Source organism: Liolophura sinensis, chromosome 7 (genome assembly GCF_032854445.1).
Source record: "Liolophura sinensis isolate JHLJ2023 chromosome 7, CUHK_Ljap_v2, whole genome shotgun sequence".
In the NCBI taxonomy this organism is placed as follows: Eukaryota; Metazoa; Mollusca; class Polyplacophora; order Chitonida; family Chitonidae; genus Liolophura; species Liolophura sinensis.
Genome location: NC_088301.1, coordinates 8842262 through 8864116, shown reverse-complemented (window position 1 = coordinate 8864116; position 21855 = coordinate 8842262). Strand labels below are relative to the sequence as shown.

The following is a 21855-nucleotide window of genomic DNA, read 5'->3' as shown; positions in this document are numbered from 1 at the left end:
CCAATCAAATGAAATAAACTTTATTCATTGTATTTTTCAGTACTCTGATAACTACTACCGAGCTGCCTTGATCGACGCCCTAGCTGGTACTGTGACTCCTGCCGTTTCCATGGTAGCATTAACTGGGTAAGTGTTACTGAACAACTGAACGGAAAAAGACAACACTAGACCAAATGTATGTATGCATCAATAAACAGCATAAAGTCTAGGAAGCTTAACTTACTTCTTCTTCAATGTACTTAACTTCTTCTTCTTCTGCATTGTACAGATGTCACATTTCATCGTAAACATAATTGCATACATTGAGAAAACCTAAAGCACTGCTTTGTTATCAGTATTAACCAATCAGGTGTTTTCAGCTGACATTATGCAACCCAGTTTGTTCTCTTAGCCGTACACATACATGTATATGTGTGAGGTACAATGGGCACGACATGTGTCCGGTTTCTCTGTCCAGGGGGTTTTGTAACAACAGTCGAAGACACTCATCTGAACATTTCTATAGCCTAACATTGCTGGAAGACTACTTGTCTTCCACCAGTAATTATATGGTGTGCATATCTGCAGGGCATGTGGGAAAATCATTCTCTTGCCTAAGGTCAGTGGTTTATGCTGGAAATCCTGGCTTCCTCCTGTCATAAAACTGTCAGACATAATATAGGTGGAAAATTCTTGGGTCTGGTGTGAAAACAACAATCAAGTAAATAAATGTCAATACTTACCTATATTTACTATGTAATGTCTTGGTATCTTCAGGCAAGCTCCAACAGCTGAGTCATTAACTGCTGACACAAAACTGATACTGGAAGAGATTACACGCTGCTTGAACCTGGAGAAACTACTGCCATGTTACAGACACACTGTGACAGTCAGGTAAAACCTCGGCCAAATACGGACTACTGAAGCTGGCATTGTATAGGCTGTTGTATAAAGTAGTACTAACCTTTATATCGTAAGACAGCAGTATACACAAATGGTTTTCTGCTTCAGCTTCAGCATAGACGAGTTAGTCACATGACAATATTTGTAACCATTGTACGGCAACACAACAGTGCTGATGTATCTGAAATAGACTGATGTCATTTAAACACTTCTGGTGAGAAAACCATTTAATCGTAGCTCAAATATCTTTGATTCTATCAGAAGTACATACTTTGGGCTATAATTTGTTGCAAATTTCTAGCTCTCACAATTTTTGATTTACAGCCCATTGAAATTAATTAACTTTAAAAACTTAACATAAGTTTTTGGATTATATCTCAAAAGTTGCATAGATAAGAAAGAAAAGCAGATTTGGAATCACCAGCTCAAAATACATTGGAACATCAGTTATATCAAAATTCAAAGTTTTCGTGACATGTATTCGACCAGTGACAAGCTTCCAGGTTTTGATCAGATGTTAATGTTTTCTCAAACTTTATTTATCTAGCATTGCTCTACATGCATATTAAATTTCAGATGGACCGGTCCATTGAGAAGAAATTTTAATGGGTTTGATCCAAATCCAAGTAGCCTAACTAAGTGATCCAGGAGAAGAAACTTGAAAACTCTTAAAGTTAATATTGAAAAAATTTTGCAGCCAAATTTCAAAGAGCTGCAATTTGCAGTTTTTCTACAAATAGTGCAAAAAGAATAATTTCTACTTTCTGATCTCAGAAAAGAAAGAAAAAGCTTGGAATCCTAATATGACAGTGTTTGCATTCTGTAGATGTATACATTGGGTTAGAGATTAAGTTTAAAAGTGTACTGCATCGCATTAAAATTCGATTGTGGCATTAAAGTGAAAATTTTGCCCATTACTCAGTAGCTCATTTTCCTGATTCTGGGAATTCTTTTGATCTTAGAAAGTTGTTTTGACATTTGTTGGAAGATAAGATGATATCCTAATAGACAAATTCAGTTTCAGGACCAAAAGAATGTTTAGATCATTTATAGTATGTATCAAATGTGAACCTCACTGCCTCTGGTTCAGTCTGTGTCAAATGTTGTAGACATAAGTCACACAGCTGAGTACAAAATAACAGAATTATGAGCCCTGCTTTCCTCAGCTGTCTCAGGGCTATCCGTACTCTGCAGAAGTTTGGACACCTTCCTAGTGACCCATCAATCTTCAGGAGCTATTCTCAGTATGGGATATTCCAGGATATCCGCGAGGCTGCTCTGGAGGCGTTGATTGATTACATCAAAGGTAAAAATCTACTTTACTTTCATCTTGAAAGACATTACAGGGACAATCTCACAGTAGCCATTGATCCATTATATTTTCTTTCCTTCTTGCATGTCTGAAGAGGGACAATCTAACAGTAACCATGTGTTCGTTGTGTTTTCTTCATAAATTGTCTCCCTCTCTTGCAGCTCTATAGGCATTACATGGACTACATACATTTTTTCAAAAATTGATTTATTTTGCTTTTCGGAAAAATATTTTAACGACAGTGTTAAAACAGTCATGTGTTAACTACATTTTCTTCAGAAATATCTCCTTCTCTTTCATCTGTAAAGACATTATTGGCACAATGTTATAGCCATTTGTCCTCTGTATTCTTAAAAAAATTATCTCTTGTACCGCCAAGGTTCAGCTGTATACAGTGAATGATGTCATTTATTTTTTCAAAGTAAATGAGGATTACCTTAATTCTTCAAACTTTTCAACCACCACTGCAACCAATATTTTGAAACATTATGATGGAACTATAGAGGGTAGAAAAATAATCTCAACTGTTTACTGAAGCTTGGTTCTTAAGTGACGCAAACAAATCATTTTAGGCATAATTTTCATAACAGTTGTATGCATAAATTACTCTGAAAAATGTGCTTTACAAGTTAGAAGGGTTGAAGATTTACAGTATTTGTGTACGTGTAACTCTGACGCATTGTTGGGTTTTCTGTTTGACAGCTGAGAAAAACCTGGAGGAATTACTGTGGGTATTGGAGTTAGCCGAAACAGACCCAGAGCCATTTATCAGGTATCTGTTTCACTGTTCTCTCTGCATGCGCTGTCTAAACACCAAGTGCAACTTTTCAGATTTTGTGAAAATTGTTGTTTTCAGTTCACCTTCGAATTTAGGTCTTAAATATAAGAATTGTCTTCTAAATAATTGCTAAGAAGATTGTAAGTTATGGAAATAAATATATTAGTTACAGTACCATATTATTTATTTCTATGTTATTTGTTGTCATTATCTCTTCAGGCACTCAATTTTAAATTCACTGGTTGAAAACCCCCCTTTTGTCAAAGGTGACACTGAGAACCCTCTGAACAGTCCTGCTTTGGTGGAGAAACTATGGAAGATGATGAAGTAAGAATGACTAGGTCTAATCTTTGAATCTTTGACAGAATTTCTTATTCAGAGCTTTTGCAAAAAGAGAGGGATGTTAGTTTGGGTCTGTTTGTCCGTCAGTCAGTGTGCCTGCCAGTTCATATCAGTCTGTTAGGCTTTCATTTAAGTGCACATTCACCTTTGATAAAAAAATTGTGTAGGCTTTTTCTGTGTAACCAGAGATGAGATTTGAAAACCAGAGTGATCCTTACATATTCATTGAATTTCATTATTCTCATTGGCTGTTGGTTTCCATGCCACAAATTCTGGCCGATTTTGAAGCAGTATTGTGCAGCTTTATTTTGTGTAACCTAAGATCGAGTTTTAAAACCAGGGTGACCCATACATATTTATTGAATTTCACCATTCTCATTGGCTGTTGGTTTCCGTGCAACAACTGCTCAAAATGTTGTCCGATTTTGATACAATATTTTAGGTTTATTTTGTGTAACGTCAGATGAAGATTGAATGCGGGCTTGGTCCAGGAATATACAATTTGCAAATTTAGCATGGGATTTAGTTCTCTGAATTTGCTGTCCATGAGAGCTGTACTGGGTTGTGCCAGAGGCCTACGTCCACAAGGTCACGACTGATAAAGTCACAGTCTTATGGCCCGTTCTTCAAGGTTGTTGCAAGGCTGCCTCAAGTGCATCTACCATGGTGATGTATCTCTCCACTGCGTGTTGTCAAGGAAATTGCACCGGGTGCAGTATGCAACTGCTTCGTAGAATGGCCCTGGGCTGCAGCTGCCGCTGGTTTAGCTGCAGCTTCATGTCAGGAAGTTAGTCAGGTGTCTGTCGTCAGGGATGCTGTGGTTTCCCCAGGATTTGCAAGATTCCTGTAAAGCTGACTTACCATTAAATTGTGCTAGATGAATCTGCATGTATGTACATGATGAGATGTATGCACATTATAAATCAGTAAACTTACATTTGTTAGCATTATAATGTTCAGAACATTTATACAGGGTTCGCACGCCTCCTGGAAAGTCCTGGAAACTCCTTGAAAAAAAAATCCGACCTGGAAACTCCTGGAATTTAAATAAAAACTCCTGGAAAGTCCTGAAATTCTGATAAATATAAAAAAACTAGCCGGTCGGTAATCTAACGCTGTTTGTGCAAGAGAGACAGGGTTCGCACGCCTCCTGGAAAGTCCTGGAAACTCCTTGAAAAAAAAATCCGACCTGGAAACTCCTGGAAAGTCCTGGAATTTAAATAAAAACTCCTGGAAAGTCCTGAAATTCTGATAAATATAAAAAAACTAGCCGGTCGGTAATCTAACGCTGTTTGTGCAAGAGAGATAACTTTGCATTTTTACGACATTAACGTATGTTATATATAAACCGTAAAGCGTTCTAACTTTTGACGACAGTTGGCTTTACTTTCTGTCTCGAGGTCCCGCCAAATTTCTCCGTTTCTTTGTTCTGATTACTGAAGTGGGTCACGGGCTATTTGTCATCATGCCTCCAGGCAAATGTTTATTCAACCCACGTTGGCTGAAACAGGCTGAGTACGCCAGATGGCTGGAGTCGGACCCAGGAAACAAATTAAGCGCCAAATGCAAGATCTGCGTTAAATCGATTGACGTATCAAACATGGGAGAACCAGCATTGCGCAGTCATGCCAAGGGACAGAAACACCAACAACGTCTCGAGGAATTATCTTCTGGATTTGTCATTAGAGACTTTTTTCAACCTAAACGCACAACTGCCACAATAACAGCACAGTCATGTGAAGATCTCCCTACGACCTCTGCAGCCTCAAGTACCGGTAGACCAACTTCGACTTCCGTGCCTAGTTTTGTAACAAAGTCGGAATGTTTGCATGCGGAAATATTGTGGACACTAAAAGTGATCGCATCTCATTACTCCTTCAAATCCTGTGCAGATACCCAGCACCTGTTTGCAGAAATGTTCCCAGACTCTGATATAGCCAAACAGTTTGCTTGTGGCGAGAGGAAATGAGCGTATTTATGTACATTCGGAATCGCGCCATACCTGAAACACAGACTGTCAAAAAAAATCTCAGACGCAGACGGTTACGTCCTCCTCTTCGACGAAAGTTTAAACAAGGTGACTAGAAATAAGCAAATGGACATACACGCCAGGATTTGGGATGAAGGACTGGTATGTACATGTACTAGAATTGATTTTTTTTTTATTGCGAGCCATTTTAACCATTACGTCTAGCCAGCCTGCAGAAGTGTAGGCCTCTTGTCAGGGACTTTTCCCCTTTTATGCCAGACTGTCGAGCTGTCATATATTTAGAACAGCCATAATACAGATCTGACACGGCCATTGATAATTAATATCCCTTGTTTCTCGTGCCCCTATCTCCTGTATTTTTATCTTTGTTAAAATAATTGGGATTTGTAAAGTTTATGGATCGACTGATCCTTGACGTCACCGGAAGAGCTGCTTCTCTTTAAGTACATATTGAAAAGCTGCTTCTTCATTGGACGGCTGTGATTCCCACGGTCCAAATTGGGGAATAGATCCGCCAACTTCACTTTAGCTAAATAATTAAAATACATGGAGGATTTTGTCATTATTCTAGAATTTTTATAATTTCCTTTTCTCTAAGTTTATATGTATTTTAGGCCAAAATTCATGATTAATACTCAATAATAATCGTATCTAGCTTATTTGTTTTTTGTTGAACAGGTCATGAAAAATAAGATATTAACTATCAATGGCTCAAAATCAGGAAAGAAAATAAAAGCTGACTTTTGCCTCGCTTTGCATGTGTATTTTTAATTAAATGTATTAACACAATTGAACCAGTTACATTATCATTGTTTGAGCACATGGGACAGCTTTAGTATTTGGTGCTAGCCTTGCATGTGTTGCTCATCATGCTAGGAAAATAAATCTTTTGATATATGATGATTTATTTAAGTTTAATCCTTTTCTCTTTTCAGGTTGGCACCCATTACTTCACCTCTCTATCCATGGGACATGCCACAGCTGAGGACATGATCAAACACTTTGAAACTGGCACGGACGGGCTCAATATGAGAAGACTTCTACAGCTGTCCATGGATGGACCTTCCGTCAACTGGAAATTTCATCGCATGTTCCAAACCAAGATCTCTTCCACTTATGACCACTTTCTTCTGAATGTTGGGAGCTGTGGGCTTCATATCGTACATGGAGCATTTAAGGATGGTGCAAGTGCATCTGGTTGGCAGATTCAGGATGTGTTGAGAGGCCTTTACACGTTATTCAAGGACACGCCTGCACGAAGGGAAGATTTCATTAAATGTACAGAATCAACCACTTTCCCAATGAAATTTTGCCCCCACAGATGGGTGGAGAATGTTCCTGTGGTTGAACGAGCACTCTCCATATGGCTTAACATTCAGAAGTATGTGAAACAGGTTAATAAAGGACATTTTGACAACCCAAAGACAGTTTCATACAAGACTGTATCAGATGCAACCAAAGACAAGATTATTGTTGTAAAACTTTTGTCATTTTTGTCTATTGCCAAAACTATTCAGCCATTTTTGACACAATACCAAACTGACAAACCAATGCTACCATTCCTGGCTGAGGATTTGTTTCGTCTGATACGATCTTTAATGAAAAGGTTCCTCAAAGAAGATGTGGACATAAGCACGGTAAACAAACTTGTTAAGGTCAATCTTGAAGACAAAGATCTTCACAAGAGCTACACTGATGTTGATCTCGGGTTTGCGGCAGAAAAGGAGCTCAAGAAAATCAAGAGCTCTTCCTCTGGGCCTAAAGTTAGTGACAGAGAGATCCTTGAGCTACGCATGCAATGCAAAGGGTTTCTTATCAAACTTGTTAGCAAGCTCCTTGAAAAATCTCCTCTTAAATACCCCCTTACTTTGCAAATTTCTTGTTTGGACCCAAGACAAATGGCAACAAACAAAACCGTGTGCATCACTAACATGAAAAAACTGTTGGCCACATTACTGGACGCCAACCAAATGCGTGGAGGAGCATCTGCATGCGACACTGTACTCCTACAGTTTGAAGAATTTCTGGAAACAACTGTTATTGGTAACATGTCAACATTTTCCAACTTTGACCCACATAAACCTGAGAGTAGACTAGATGCCCTGATGTTTGAATCTGTTGCCCTAAATCAGCGAATGGCACCTTTGTGGAATGTTATGAAAAACCTTCTTCTCCTGTCGCATGGACAAGCGACGGTCGAAAGAGGCTTCTCAGTGAACCGACAGATTGAAACAGAAAACATGATTGAACAAACTGTTGAACGACTTGTGTGTGATCACCTCAAGGGAATCGGCGGATTGAAAAACATTGAAGTAACAAAGGAAATGTTGACGTACTGTTCTTCTGCTAGACAGAAGTATTCCTTGTACTTAGATTCCAAGAGGGAAGAGAAACTTAATGCAGAAAAACTTGCCTAAAGAAAGCATGTTCTGGACACAATAGATGAACTGAAAACAAAGCGTAAGCGCATTGAAAGAGACATTGAATCCTTGACACAATCTGCAGATAAATTTGCAGAAAAAGCAGAAGAGACAGGGCAGTTGGACTTTGTTACAAAGTCCAACAGTTTGTGAAGAACAGCGAAGCAGAAGAAACAAGAACTTGCCACCATTGCTTCTACCTTGGATGAGAGACTGCAAGAGTTAAAAAAGTGACTGCTGTTGGACATCTTGTCATGATCAGGGAAATCAGTTTGACTGTCTCTGTCATGTACTCCTACTTTTTATGATGCAAAACAATATTGTTGCATGAATAAAGTATCATAAACTTGTGAGATTGTCTCCCTTGTGAAAATACTAAACAGCCAGGGCAGTTAAATATACTATCACTACTTGACTTCAAATTCAAATGTAGATATCAAAATTTCACAGTTTATAATTTTGTGATTTGGGATCACAAAAACGTTTTGATGCCTGGATTGGGTCCTGGCTGTTATAAGTTTTGAAATAGACCGGTTCAGTTTAAGAATTCAGACTTGCGCATTGGTTGGGTTGGAGAGCTCTGTGAAATGTGACATCATTCAACAGGTTAGGGAGATCCACCTCTTTTGAAATGGTGGTAGAAAAGGTATGTGTTGTCAAACCATACATATGTTTACCATGCAGGGGCATTACTGCCTTCCCCTTACATAGTATTATTGTGCAAATGAGAAGGGAATGATAGGCAATGATTTCTTGAAAGAATGTAATTTGGTGTTTGACTGACAGGTCAAATAGTGTTGAAGTTAAATATCATTTTTTACCTCCAATTTATAAGGGGTTAATCTCCCTAAACTGTTCTATGCACAGCAGTGTTTTGTTATATAAGTGAATTTCACAATCCTTCATTCTTAAACTGAACTGGTCTGTGGAAGTCCTTTTGATGATGAAGGCATAACTCCGGACAACTAACTGAAATGTGGTTTGGTTTGACTTCGGCCAAAGTGAACAATTATCACTCCTGGAAAATTACTGTGACACACCTGGAAAACTCCTGGAAAACTCCTGGAATTTCATCTGTGAATGAGTGTATGAACCCTGTTTATAGAAAGTACTCTTTGCAATGTTGACACGCTATTGCTGAAAAATTTTTGTTCTCTGTAATGTAAAATATATTTTTTACCTGTATGCTGAGAGGTTTCTGTACTTATAATATTATTTTAGTTGTTAGTGTATGTATGGTGTAAAACACAAAGCAAATAAACCATCAAAAGTCTTTAAATCTTTGGATAAAAAAAAGTTCATAGAGCAACATGTCTGTTGATTCTACAGTTCAGGAACGTCACATGACAGCAAAGTGAGATGTGACTTGGCTGATATCTATTACAAACTTTACGGCAGGACGCAACCTCTAAGTGCTGCAAACAGAGAGGTCAGTGAAAATTTTGTGTTGTAAGTGGAACCGTGATATACAACCGTTTAATGTTTAACTGAATTTCATGTCAAAATTTCATAGACCAGTGAATGCAATAGTTTGATGCTCTTGTCGCTTGAACTAGTTCGTTGTTTGGAATTACAGCCTTTGAAGACATCTAGGATCTTATCCAGAAGAAAACTGAAGAAAACTACCTTGATAGTGACCGCGTAAAAGAAATTTTATAAAATGCAACTCAAAATAATGCTTTCTGAGAGCTTTTATGTCTCCAAGTGAAAGAAATTTGTATGGGAATTTTAACTTTATATTGGTAAACCATAATTTTTTGGGGTTCAAAACAGTTTTGATACACAAATGTTTTCAGGAACTGAAATTGCTGACATGTTCCATGAGAAAATTTCCCCAAAATTCAGATACAGTGTACCGTTTGTTTTTTTGTTTTTTTGCTGAGTGTAGAATGAAATGTCTCAAGAAAAGCGAGCAGAAATGGATGAGCAGATTGGAATGTCATTGGACAAACTTTTGTCAGAGCAGCTAGATGAAGATGATAAACCAACAGGGGAAATAACTGGCAGCGATATCACGGATGTGGGTGTCAAAGTGGAGAGTCAGGCCAAAGACGCAGAAAAAATGAATGACACCATCACAGCAGAACCTGAGGAGTCACGCAAGCGAAAAGCGGAATCGCCTCTCTCAGACCGAGAGCGTTCCATGGAGTCTGCGTTTAGCCAGGAGGCCAAACCTGAACCTATCACTTGTGCAGAGGGAAGTGCCTTCAAACTGAAAATCAAGGTAACAGCACGGTTACAGGTTACTTTTAAAAAAGGGTGCATTAATTGACCTGTCCACTTTGGACAAGATTACATGTATCGTTCAATTCAGTCATCACCAATCCATGAAGAGTATTATTTGCTAGGCATTGTTGGACAGCAGTTTTCATTACCACACTTGAGACTACCAGTATTCAACCAACAAATTCAGTGTAGTACAGCAATAAAGTAAAAACTGGGTATCTAGTGGCTCTTTACAACAGAGTATGTGTATAGACATGTATTTTAATTTCCCATATATCACATTGGTCAAGTGGTTCAAACCTGAACAGCATCACTTCATGACTTAAAAATAGACAATTTTTGAGTTGAACTTGGCTGATCACTGGTATAAAATGTTAAGCATGTGTGGATATTGGACTGTTTCAATGTGGTTAGAATGGCTGCTTGCATGGTTGCCTTCCACCAGGTAAATTTGCATGAAATGGTTACTGTACAGTAAGCTGTGTGGTCAGTTGTGATTGTCCTTTGAACATTACGGGGACAGTTTTCTGGTTTGTAAGATGCGATTGTCGTTTTATTAGGATGAGAATGTTCATGGTCATGTATTGATTTCTTGAATTCTACGCTTCATCTTGTGTTGGGATTACGAAATCTTTACAGCAGTTGTTAATTATTGTTCCAAAATATGAAGAAATATTTTACATTTTTCATTGCTGAAACAATTTCTTGACTTCACTAGAGCTGGAATGTCAGTAAAATAAATAAATAAGTAAATAAATAGATCTCTGGATGTCCGTAGATGTGAATGTAAGATTTTGTAGAGACGTCAAGAGGAATTTGTAAACTATGGTCACAAACAATATGGTATGGAAAATTTTGATTTCCTTTCGAACACTTCCATGTAAATCAACACCAGTGAAAATACTGGCTTAATGACACAATGCGTTATTTTGACTTGATTTCGGTAATAGAATTAGTATCAAAATTTATACCTATGCATTGGCCTATATGTATGCTGACATTGATTCATTACTTTTAAGACAAGTTGTGAACTTTGTTAAATTCACATGTCTACCAGTACATTGTATAGTTCTTACCTATAAGCTGTGGCAAAGTTTGGAAAGATACACTGCTGTTTATAGGTGGAAACCATTTTGTGTTATTTTTAATTCTGAAATCAACAGATTGGTGCAAAGCCATTGGATGAGCCATTGCATGTGGTAACAGATTTACCAACAACAACAACGCCATCTTCAAGTGCACCAAAGACACCATCATTTGCTGAAGCTTTCCTAAAGTTTGCTGGCTTGGTAGAGCTGTGGTTATTGTTTACATTTTCTGCATCTTCCTGGACTCGCTGATTCACAAGCTGTTTAGATTTTACAGTTCTCCTTTTCCTGTGCCTGATGTCTGAAGTACATAGAGAAGTTACATGTATGTCTGAGATCTGTTTCATTATTCCCAGCTTAGCCTTCAGAAATACAGATCTGTGCTCTTGCATTCACGAACTTGGAACTTGGTTTTTTGAGTTTTTTGAATAACAAAATTACCACAAAGGTGACTGGCACAAAACAACCAAGCTAAGCATAACCTTGCTGACGGCCATTGTCTAATGCAGTTGACTGCCCTAAGCATCGGTCAAATATAAACTCCTGGTCGAACCTTTGCATTGAAACCAAAAAGATGTATGCCATTAGTAAAAAGGAAGATAGTCAAGTGTTTGAGAGTCTTATCTTTAATTTTTGTTTAAATAATGAAGAGAAGCAACAATATCAGCAGTAAATAAATTGTGAAAAAAAAAAGATCTTGCTTTTGGGAAGAGTCCAATCTGGCAACAGTCACATATACAAAAATGGCTGTGTGCAAAGTTTGGAGGCTTTTCTTAAGGGTAATGATGTGATATGAATTAATTTAAGATCACAAGCCTGTTTTTGTGATGAACAGTGTTGACACTTTGTGGTGCACAGCTTTGACACTTTGTTGCATAGAGTGTTGACACTTTGTGGAGTACAACGTTGACACTTTGTGGCATACAGCATTGACACTTTGTTGCATAGAGTGTTAACACTTTGTGGCGTAGAGTGTTGACACTTTGTTGTGGTACATTGTTGACACTTTGTGGCCTACAGTGTAGACACTGTGGAGTACAGTGTTGTGTACAGTGTTGAGACTTTGTGGCATACAGCATTGACACTTTATGGACAGCGCAGTTACCATGACCACATTCCAGGTTAGGGAATGTAATAATTCAGAGAGGTTAATAGGGAAGCTAAGCTGGGAACCTAGCCAACTATTCTCAGAGCAAATAGAGAAGTATGCCCCTGTATTATGTGATAGTTTGTTTAATTGTTATTTCTTATGTAACAGGGTGAAAATATTGCTTAACAACGTAAATTCTGGTGAAGTTAGTGTAAATTCAGCCAAAATAACAGAAAGATGATTGTAATTTTGATTTAAGTCCATGATCACTCGTGATCGCATTGGCTGGAGTGATGTTACTAAATATAGACTGTGATACCTAGGAATTGTGGGAAATCACGATCAGTTGTGTGAATTCCAATACACCTGATGATTGTTCAGCGTAGAAAGCATAGAACAGACAGGCACCATCTAACATTTTGTTTTATGTTTGTTGTGCCAAAACCTGCACCTGTGACTGCCTATAGTTCCGTTGAATAAAGAGAGGATATGCTATGCTCAAACCATAAATATCACCCACGCAGTTGTCTTAATGGATTCCATTATAATTGGATAATATGTCATTTGATAGAAAAATTCATTTTGGATATTTAGATAAAACATCCTCATTAGTCAAAATCTTCCCTTCCCATTTTTTGCCCAGTACGCCCATTCGGACTACTGTTACAGCAGAAATAAAGGATTTGTTTTTGCCTTGACCTCAGACAGTCCTGACACAAGTTATTTGTCACTTTCGCCAGAGTACTGCATGGCGAAGTTGTTTATAAGTAGAAACACAAAATTGACTGTATTCGTGATTGTATGCACCATTCAGTGTGCATAGTGACGCCATATTCACACAAAGCCATTTTTTTAATGAAAATACAATAGGTCTATTTTATGAACGGCTTTCAGGTGGTGTTATTTGTCAAATGCCCCGGTTCTATTTCTATGAATTTGTCGAGTCAACCCAATGATTGTACAGCCTGAACGGGGCTTTAAGAGTACGTACGTGTGGCATCTATAGAACGCAGGCATACTTCTCTTTACTCATGTACTTCTGTTGGTACTCAGTCACCTCATGATTCCAGCAACTGCATGTTCTGGCTCGTGAATGGTTGTGATGTCTTACGTTTTTGTGACATGCTACTGTTTTCTACTTGGTACTGCTTGCATTTCCTTGCTTTCGCTTCTGGCCTACTGGTTTATGGTGCTTTGAATGTCTCTGGTTTATTAATACTTGTACATTCACATAGTACCTACATGTGCTTGTATATTACGTGTTGTTCCTCTCATTCTTTTGCATTTATTATTAGTATTATTCACCTAAGGGGCCTCTGTGGCTCAGTTGGTTAGTGCGCTAGCGCAGCGTAATGACCGAGGAGCTGCTCACCAATGCGGTCGCTATGAGTTCAAGTTCCTCTCCGGCCATACGTGGGAAGGTCTGCCAGCAACCTGCAGATGGTCATGGGTTTCCCCTGGGCTCTGCCAGGTTTTCACCCACCATAATGCTGGCCGCCGTCGTATAAGTAAAATACTCTTTATAAGTAAAACGCCAATCAAATAAATAAGTGAATTACTCACTATCATTGTTCAGGGGAACTCTGGCCGGGGTTTACACCTTAAGCATCTGTTCATCATAAAAAAATATCACAGACCTCTTTTTATTTGACAGCAATTTACTGTATCGGTACAAGACAAAATGGCTTAGATTTGCTCCACCATGATGAGTGTTGAAACAGATCAAGTTTGAAGTTGGGAACCTTATATCCATCAAGCCCACAACATTATTGGCATTTGCTGCTCTAGCTGTTTTGGACTTGTTCATTCATGTACATGTAGCTATTACACTGATGGCTCAGACTAATCGGGGACATTTATTGTGAAAACAAATTTTCAAGAATACTGGTTTTTTAGTACAGGTACATGTATGTCTAATTTGAATAGCTTACTTTTGCAAGTGTAATGTTCAAATCCATTTCCTAAAGTCTTGCTAATATTCATATGCCTTTTTTGAACAAAACTTCTTGCTCTAGATTTAAAATCTGATATTGTAATCTCAGTTGCAGCCATTACTACCCATTCTATATTCTTCCTTAATTATTTGTAGTAGTAATTCCTTAATACCTTCATCTGACATGATATGTCTATATTTATTTCCTGTTTTACCTTTGCTGTGTGTTCTCCCTTTAATCTGTCCAAGTGTCTAAAATGATCTATATGTAATTTCATCTCTATTTCTCTATGTAAATAATAAACATGCTTTTGAGGCATTGCTAACAAAGCGTCATATATCCACATCTACATAGTTTGTGTTAATATTATTTATTTGTAAGTAGACATGTACCTGTAGTTACTGTTCTTTTAAGAACCAATTTGATCTGTGGATATTTAACTTGTGTTGAAATAAAAATACAAATAAAGGTCTTTTAATTGTAGTTCATAAATAAAATGCCCAACATCCAATATACAATTCAGTGGAATGATAATTAGCATTGATATTTCCATACATTGTACATATTTCATTTTTGACTTTATATCTGATTTATACATGGTGATGTTTTTATGAAAACCTAAATAAGTGTATGTTAAATTTGTTCTGTTTTCACAACTGACTGAGAGTGTGAATTTGTCTTATATTTGAAATGGCTACATCTTCATGTTTAGTCTGTGTTTGAATTATGGTGCCATTTTGCCATTTACAGTCCAAGCCGGATGATGAGAGCTCCCAGTCCACTCCCCCAGCTGCCACACCCTTGGTGTCCCCAGCACCACCCCCAAAACCTACATTCACACTCCCTCAGATGTCAGAGAGTATCAGCCACCTGAGTGAAGAGGACTCGGCTGATGAGTCACCACCAGTGTCACCAAGCCGGAAGTTCTCGGGTAGGTCACCATAGATGTGTAACCCGTCCGGAAATTCTTAAGTAAGTCACTGTACCAGATAACTATTGTGCAAATCCACAGATGTGTCACCCAGCCAGATGTTCTCAGGTAAGTCATTGTACCGTATAACTGCTGTATAGAACCACAGATGTGTCACCCAGCTGGAAGTTCTCAGGTAAGTCATTGTACTGTATAACTGCTGTACAGAACCACAGATGTGTCACCCAGCTGGAAGTTCTCAGGTAAGTCATTGTACCGTATAACTGCTGTACAGAACCACAGATGTGTCACCCAGCCAGATGTTCTCAGGTAAGTCATTGTACTGTATAACTGCTGTACAGAACCACAGATGTGTCACCCAGCTGGAAGTTCCCAGGTAAGTCACTGTGCCGGATAACTACTGAGCAAGTCCACAGATGTGTCACCCAGCCAGATGTTCTCAGGTAAGTCATTGTACCGTATAACTGCTGTACAGAACCACAGATGTGTCACCCAGCTGGAAGTTCCCAGGTAAGTCACTGTGCCGGATAACTACTGAGCAAATCCACAGATGTGTCACCCAGCCAGATGTTCTCAGGTAAGTCATTGTACCGTATAACTGCTGTACAGAACCACAGATGTGTCACCCAGCTGGAAGTTCCCAGGTAAGTCACTGTGCCGGATAACTACTGAGCAAATCCACAGATGTCACCCAGCCAGAAGTTCTCAGGTAAGTCATTGTACCGTATAACTGCTGTATAGAACCACAGATGTGTCACCCAGCTGGAAGTTCCCAGGTAAGTCATTGTACCGTATAACTGCTGTATAGAACCACAGATGTGTCACCCAGCCAGATGTTCTCAGGTAAGTCATTGTACCGTATAACTGCTGTACAGAACCACAGATGTGTCACCCAGCTGGAAGTTCTCAGGTAAGTCATTGTACCGTATAACTGCTGTACAGAACCACAGATGTGTCACCCAGCTGGAAGTTCCCAGGTAAGTCACTGTGCCGGATAACTACTGAGCAAGTCCACAGATGTGTCACTCAGCCAGATGTTCTCAGGTAAGTCATTGTACCGTATAACTGCTGTACAGAACCACAGATGTGTCACCCAGCTGGAAGTTCCCAGGTAAGTCAATGTGCCGGATAACTACTGAGCAAGTCCACAGATGTGTCACTCAGCCAGATGTTCTCAGGTAGGTCATTGTACCGTATAACTGCTGTATAGAACCACAGATGTGTCACCCAGCTGGAAGTTCCCAGGTAAGTCACTGTGCCGGATAACTACTGAGCAAGTCCACAGATGTGTCACTCAGCCAGATGTTCTCAGGTAAGTCATTGTACCGTATAACTGCTGTATAGAACCACAGATGTGTCACCCAGCTGGAAGTTCCCAGGTAAGTCACTGTGCCGGATAACTACTGAGCAAGTCCACAGATGTATCACCCAGCCAGATGTTCTCAGGTAAGTCATTGTACCGTATAACTGCTGTACAGAACCACAGATGTGTCACCCAGCTGGAAGTTCCCAGGTAAGTCACTGTGCCAGATAACTACTGAGCAAATCCACAGATGTGTCACCCAGCCAGATGTTCTCAGGTAAGTCATTGTACCGTATAACTGCTGTACAGAACCACAGATGTGTCACCCAGCTGGAAGTTCTCAGGTAAGTCATTGTACCGTATAACTGCTGTACAGAACTACAGATGTGTCACCCAGCTGGAAGTTCTCAGGTAAGTCACTGTGCCGGATAACTACTGAGCAAATCCACAGATGTGTCGCTCAGCCAGAAGTTCTCAGGTAAGTCATTGTACCGTATAACTGCTGTACAGAACCACAGATGTGTCACCCAGCTGGAAGTTCCCAGGTAAGTCACTGTGCCAGATAACTACTGAGCAAATCCACAGATGTGTCACCCAGCCAGAAGTTCTCAAGTAAGTCACTGTGCTTGTTAACTGCTGCATAGAACCACAGATGTGTCACCCAGCCAGAAGTTCTCAAGTAAGTCACTGTACCAGATAACTATTGAGAAAATCCACAGATGTCACCCAGCCAGATGTTCTCAAGTAAGTGTTCTCAGGTGAAAACTGACAATTGTTGTAGTAGAAGCTTTCAATACTTTAACAGTAGGCCTACCTTGATTCAACCCAAAAAAGCATTACTTTAGGTTTTTCGTTTTGTTTGTTATTAAAAAAATACAGTACATGTGTCCTCTAGACCATTGACCAAGTTATATTCATTGGCTTAGTTGAAAGTTATACAGAGTTGAAAGTTGAATTGGCCAAGTTGGAAGTCAGATTGGCCATGTTGAAAGGCATATTGGCCATGTTGAAAGTCGTATGGACTGTGTTGAAAGTCATATAGGCTTAGTTGAAGGTCATATGAGCTTAGTTGAAAGTCATATTGTGGCAAAATGATAGTCATATTATCCGGTTAGAGTTATTTAAAAAAAAAACAGTTGAAAGTCAGATTGGCCAAGTTATAAGTAAAATTTCTTCTATTCATAGGGGCCGAGTTGATAGTCAAATTTGCTAGGTAGGGCTGAGTTGGTTGTTGTATTTGCTAAGTAGGGCTGAGTTGATAGTCATATTTGCTACGTAGGCTGAGTTGGTTGTCATATTTGCTAAGTAGGACTGAATTGGTTATCATATTTGCTTACTAGGGCTGAGTTGATAGTCATATTTGCTAAGTAGGGTTGAATTGGTTGTCATATTTGCTAAGTAGGGCTGAGTTGGTTGTCATATTTGCTAAGTAGGGCTGAGTTGGTTGTCATATTTGCTGAGTAGGGCTGAGTTGGTTGTTATATTTGCTAAGTAGGGCTAAGGTGGTTGTCATATTTGCTGAGTAGGGCTGAGTTGGTTGTCATATTTGCTAAGTAGGGCTGAGTTGGTTGTCATATTTGGCAGAGTCATATTAACCAAATTGGAAGTCATATTGAACCTCTTGATTAACGACCTATAGAATTAACTTTGTCCTTGGTCAGTGTTGTATTTGTACAATTTTCATTTGCAGACCACTCCTCATTTGCGAGTGCAAGTCTTGACTTCAGCAGGAAGCTGCCAGTGGACTCTCCTGCTCCTGCTGAGGTGACCCAGAAGTCAGAGAGGTCAGAGGTGAGAGAGCTGAGCAGTCAGCGAGAGACTAGTGTCTCCAGAGATGACAAGCTCAGAGACGATGGTTCCGGCAAGTGGCACAAAACCAAGAAGAAAAAGAAGAAAGAGAAGCACAAACATAAGCATAAACACAAGCACAAGCACGACAGACACGAAAAGTCTGAAAAAAGCGAACGTTACAGCAAAGCGGACAAATCTGAAAGAATGTTCGCGTCAGTATCGCAAGGCGAACCTCCAAACAGCTCAGGCGCCAGCAACGCCTCGCCCAGTACTCAACAACAACCCAGCTCTCCAGAGTTTGAGGTCATGTGATTGCTGAATTGAAATAATCATTTTTTCCTGAATTTTATATTTTTTTCAAGCAAGGTGTTCATAGATTCCATAAACTCTTACTGTTTGTTAGTTATTGTCTAAAGGTACATGTATAAGTTATGTTGGAATCGGTGAAAACATAAGGTCCACAATCATAATGAAAATTTGCCGTCATTGAAATATTCATATCTTGTTAAAGCATATCTCTTCAAATTAAAATACTTAGTAACTCCTTTATTCATTAGCTTTGCCCATTGTTCGTTTGGGTGATGAATTCATTCAGCCTCCAAACAAGCACACAGGCTGTGTTTGTGAATGCATGCCTAGGAAAGCATGCATTCACAAAAAAGGGTATGCATTTGTTTGTGCAAAAATGTATGCATGTGTTCAGTTTCTTGGTTTTGTAAATAAAAAAAAAAAGTGTATTATTTTCATCTGCGATCGCTGTGAGTTCAGGTACAGCTCATGCTGGCTGCTTCTCCTGCCGTAAGTGGGAAAGTCTGTAAGCAACCTTCGGATGGTCGTGGGCTTCTCTCGGGCACTGCTCGGTTTCCTCACACCATAATGCTGGCTGTCGTCATATAAGTGAAATACTTTAGAGTACGGGGTAAAACACCAATCAAATAAGATAAATAAATATACTGGTAGTGTTTGTACTCCAGCATTATCAAGAAGGCTACTGGCCATATCTCTGTATCCACAAGGCACAGTCATGGGTCTGGTCATGGCCACTCGTCTCTATGCCATCTCTAGGACACATACGGTGCTGTTTCATTCGTGACCTTGAACAGGGAATTTGTAGATCGCCCTTCTCTCTCACTGGTTGTGGGGCATGATGAAGAAATGTGGTCGACGATGCCCATATGCCCATCAAACGTTCAAACACCAATTATTTTCCATTAATATGAAGTGCATATTTGTGCATCACACAAGAGAAATTTCATCAGTAAGTTGCCCAAGGTGGATTGTTTCCTTCAATGTACCTACTCATTGAAGAAACTAACTGCTATCATAGGAGTGAACATTTCTTGAGAATGGTGTTCAAAAACTATCAAAAGAACAAACAAATGATGGTGTCTGAGTGGGAAAACTGAAGCATCTTGAAAGACTCCTTCTGTAACTGGGATGTGCACCTTGAAAGACTCCTTCTGTAACTGGGATGTGCACCTTGAAAGACTCCTTCTGTAACTGGGATATGCACCTTGAAAGACTCCTTCTGTAACTGGGATATGAAAAATGGCTTATTGTTAAGAATTTTGTTGTGATTTCTCTGGTGATAAGTGCTATCTACAATGCCCTGCACTTTATAATATATATGTATATATATATGATTATGTATAATATATATATATATATATATATATATGTTTATTATGTTTGAAGAAATAGAGAAAGATCCCCTGGTGAGGAGAATTTACATAGGAAAGAAAAATAACAAAGCGTCTTCTCAACTTTCTACATTCTGTTATATTACAACTTTGCAAGGAATATGAATGTCCACAGAGGTCTTTATATAGGATATGTGTTACCAGTGACTAAGGAACATGTTACGTACATATCAGAAAGGCAGTGGTTTAGGTACATGGCATAATACATGGATAAACCATGGGAACAAGGTTGTACATGTATAAAGCTGTTAAGTAGTGGAGAAATTAAACAGTAGCTGAGAATGTCTATCCGCAGGGCGACTTGTTATGATGAGTCTTAGCAACAAAGCAACAAAGGGATGACTTCTCAAGAAAGTCGAGAAGGCATTTTTTTTTTCCTCCTTTATAGAGAGAGAGAGAGAGAACGGACATATCCATGTTTGTGCGGTTGAGATAAAAAATTACTGCGGGCCTGACCGGGATTTGAACCCGGGACCTCTCGCACCCAAAGCGAGAATCATACCCCTAGACCATCAGGCCACCTGACGGAGTAGGTGTTACGTTTGGTATTTAAAGATAATGTGAATGTCAGATCCTTGGACGCAACTTTTAATCCTTTATTTACTTGTAAATATTGAGAAGTATGATATCTTTAAGATTTTTTTAATATCTAACCGAAAACCATCTTCGTTTTGCAGCCATTTTCGCGAACGTTTCAGGCGAAAGAGCGCCGTCTTCGTCTATCTTCGGCAATTGACGGTAATGACCGAATTCACAGCCATTAGTTGTAGCCTACTGGTTATGACTGATGAGTGCACTGACGCGAAAAGTCTCTCCAGGCTGGTTATACCAGTTGAACTCACGTGGTGGGTTGCATGATCACCCCTAAGACATACGCACGCTCGTGATTACATTAATTAATAATTAATTATCCCACACATGGTGGCGAAAGTGTCAAGCAGAACTTTATGATATCTATTCTTTACTTATTATATCAGAAGTCTGTTAAGTAATAGTTAATAGACTTCTGATTATATACATACAGGTATATCAAAACCTGAATACAGCCTCGCTTTAATTGTACATATATGTGGACAGATGTTTTTAGGCCTACATGTGTGTAAATCCTGGATATATGTTAATCCTTTATAAAAAAAAAGGATATGATATATGTAGGATAATGGCCCAGCCCGTTTACGAAAATTGTAATGTGCACTGTAAATTTACATATAGGTCCTGTAGCGCTAGCGCCAGCGCACTACAGTCTTCACGCTGGCAGAAACTGTAAGCGGAGTCTAATAGATTGGAATGATTGATTGAATGAATCAATCAATTAATGGATGGATCGATGGATGAATAGCTGTATGTGCAAAACAGGAAATGGTCGGTAGAAGTTTATACCGATTGTAAAGTATAGATATTAACAAGAATGTTCGATGTATTATTTATTTTTGTTTTATTTATTGTTTTTGTATTTCGTGATAGTGTGTCTATCCAAAAGCGAGTAGAATCACTCAAAAGAAATATTAAAGAGAAAAAAAAAAGTGCATCCCCGGCGGGATTCGAACCCGCGACCTCTGGATTAGAAGTCCAGCGCGCTATCCACTGCGCTACGGGGACCTGCACGGAGATGCCTCTTAATTTGTCGGATCAATTTGTACATACTGATTCAAATTGAGAGTAGTAGTGTTATTATATGAGAAACACACTTACAATTGTTGTTAGAATTTGTACTAAACAAGGAATCAATTTTAATGCTGGAACGGAGCAAAACCGAGTGATAATCGTGCCTGCATTTTATATCAAGGGAAGCAACTCATGCGGGTATGTTCTTCTCATTTCTTGTCTTTTTATTAAGTTCCACGGCATCGTACATGTCTTGCTAGAATAAACTTATTACCATATACATAAATAATAATAATAATAATGATGAATGATATTGTTGAAAAGGAAATTTATTACACCGATCGGGAACTTTCTAGCCTCTCAGTCAGCACAAGTCCGTTTATCAAATCTGCCACTTCTTCAGTATGAAGATATGGACTGAGAAGTTCACCGTTGAATCTAGGCCAACCTTCTTCACATAGGC

At 39.0% G+C, this 21855-nt stretch overlaps 1 protein-coding gene and 2 non-coding genes across 3 annotated transcripts in view; 1 reads left to right on the top strand and 2 right to left on the bottom strand.

The window, feature by feature from the left end:
• Window positions 1–18636, top strand: part of LOC135469817 (transcription initiation factor TFIID subunit 2-like) — a 42979-nt gene extending 24343 nt beyond the window's left edge. The window contains exons 22-31 of the mRNA XM_064748426.1: window positions 41–126; window positions 757–873; window positions 2049–2188; window positions 2897–2966; window positions 3192–3299; window positions 9054–9153; window positions 9613–9948; window positions 11114–11239; window positions 14813–14993; window positions 17987–18636. Coding sequence (XP_064604496.1) covers window positions 41–126; window positions 757–873; window positions 2049–2188; window positions 2897–2966; window positions 3192–3299; window positions 9054–9153; window positions 9613–9948; window positions 11114–11239; window positions 14813–14993; window positions 17987–18399 — 1677 coding nt within the window. The 3' untranslated portion in view covers window positions 18400–18636. The remainder of the gene's footprint in view (window positions 1–40; window positions 127–756; window positions 874–2048; window positions 2189–2896; window positions 2967–3191; window positions 3300–9053; window positions 9154–9612; window positions 9949–11113; window positions 11240–14812; window positions 14994–17986) is intronic.
• A 1598-nt stretch (window positions 18637–20234) lies between these two features.
• Trnap-ugg (transfer RNA proline (anticodon UGG)) lies at window positions 20235–20306 on the bottom strand. The gene has a single exon. It is a non-coding gene; the product is annotated as a tRNA-Pro (tRNA).
• A 1007-nt stretch (window positions 20307–21313) lies between these two features.
• On the bottom strand, window positions 21314–21386 carry Trnar-ucu (transfer RNA arginine (anticodon UCU)). Its single transcript has one exon. It is a non-coding gene; the product is annotated as a tRNA-Arg (tRNA).
• Between the last annotated feature and the right edge of the window lie 469 nt (window positions 21387–21855).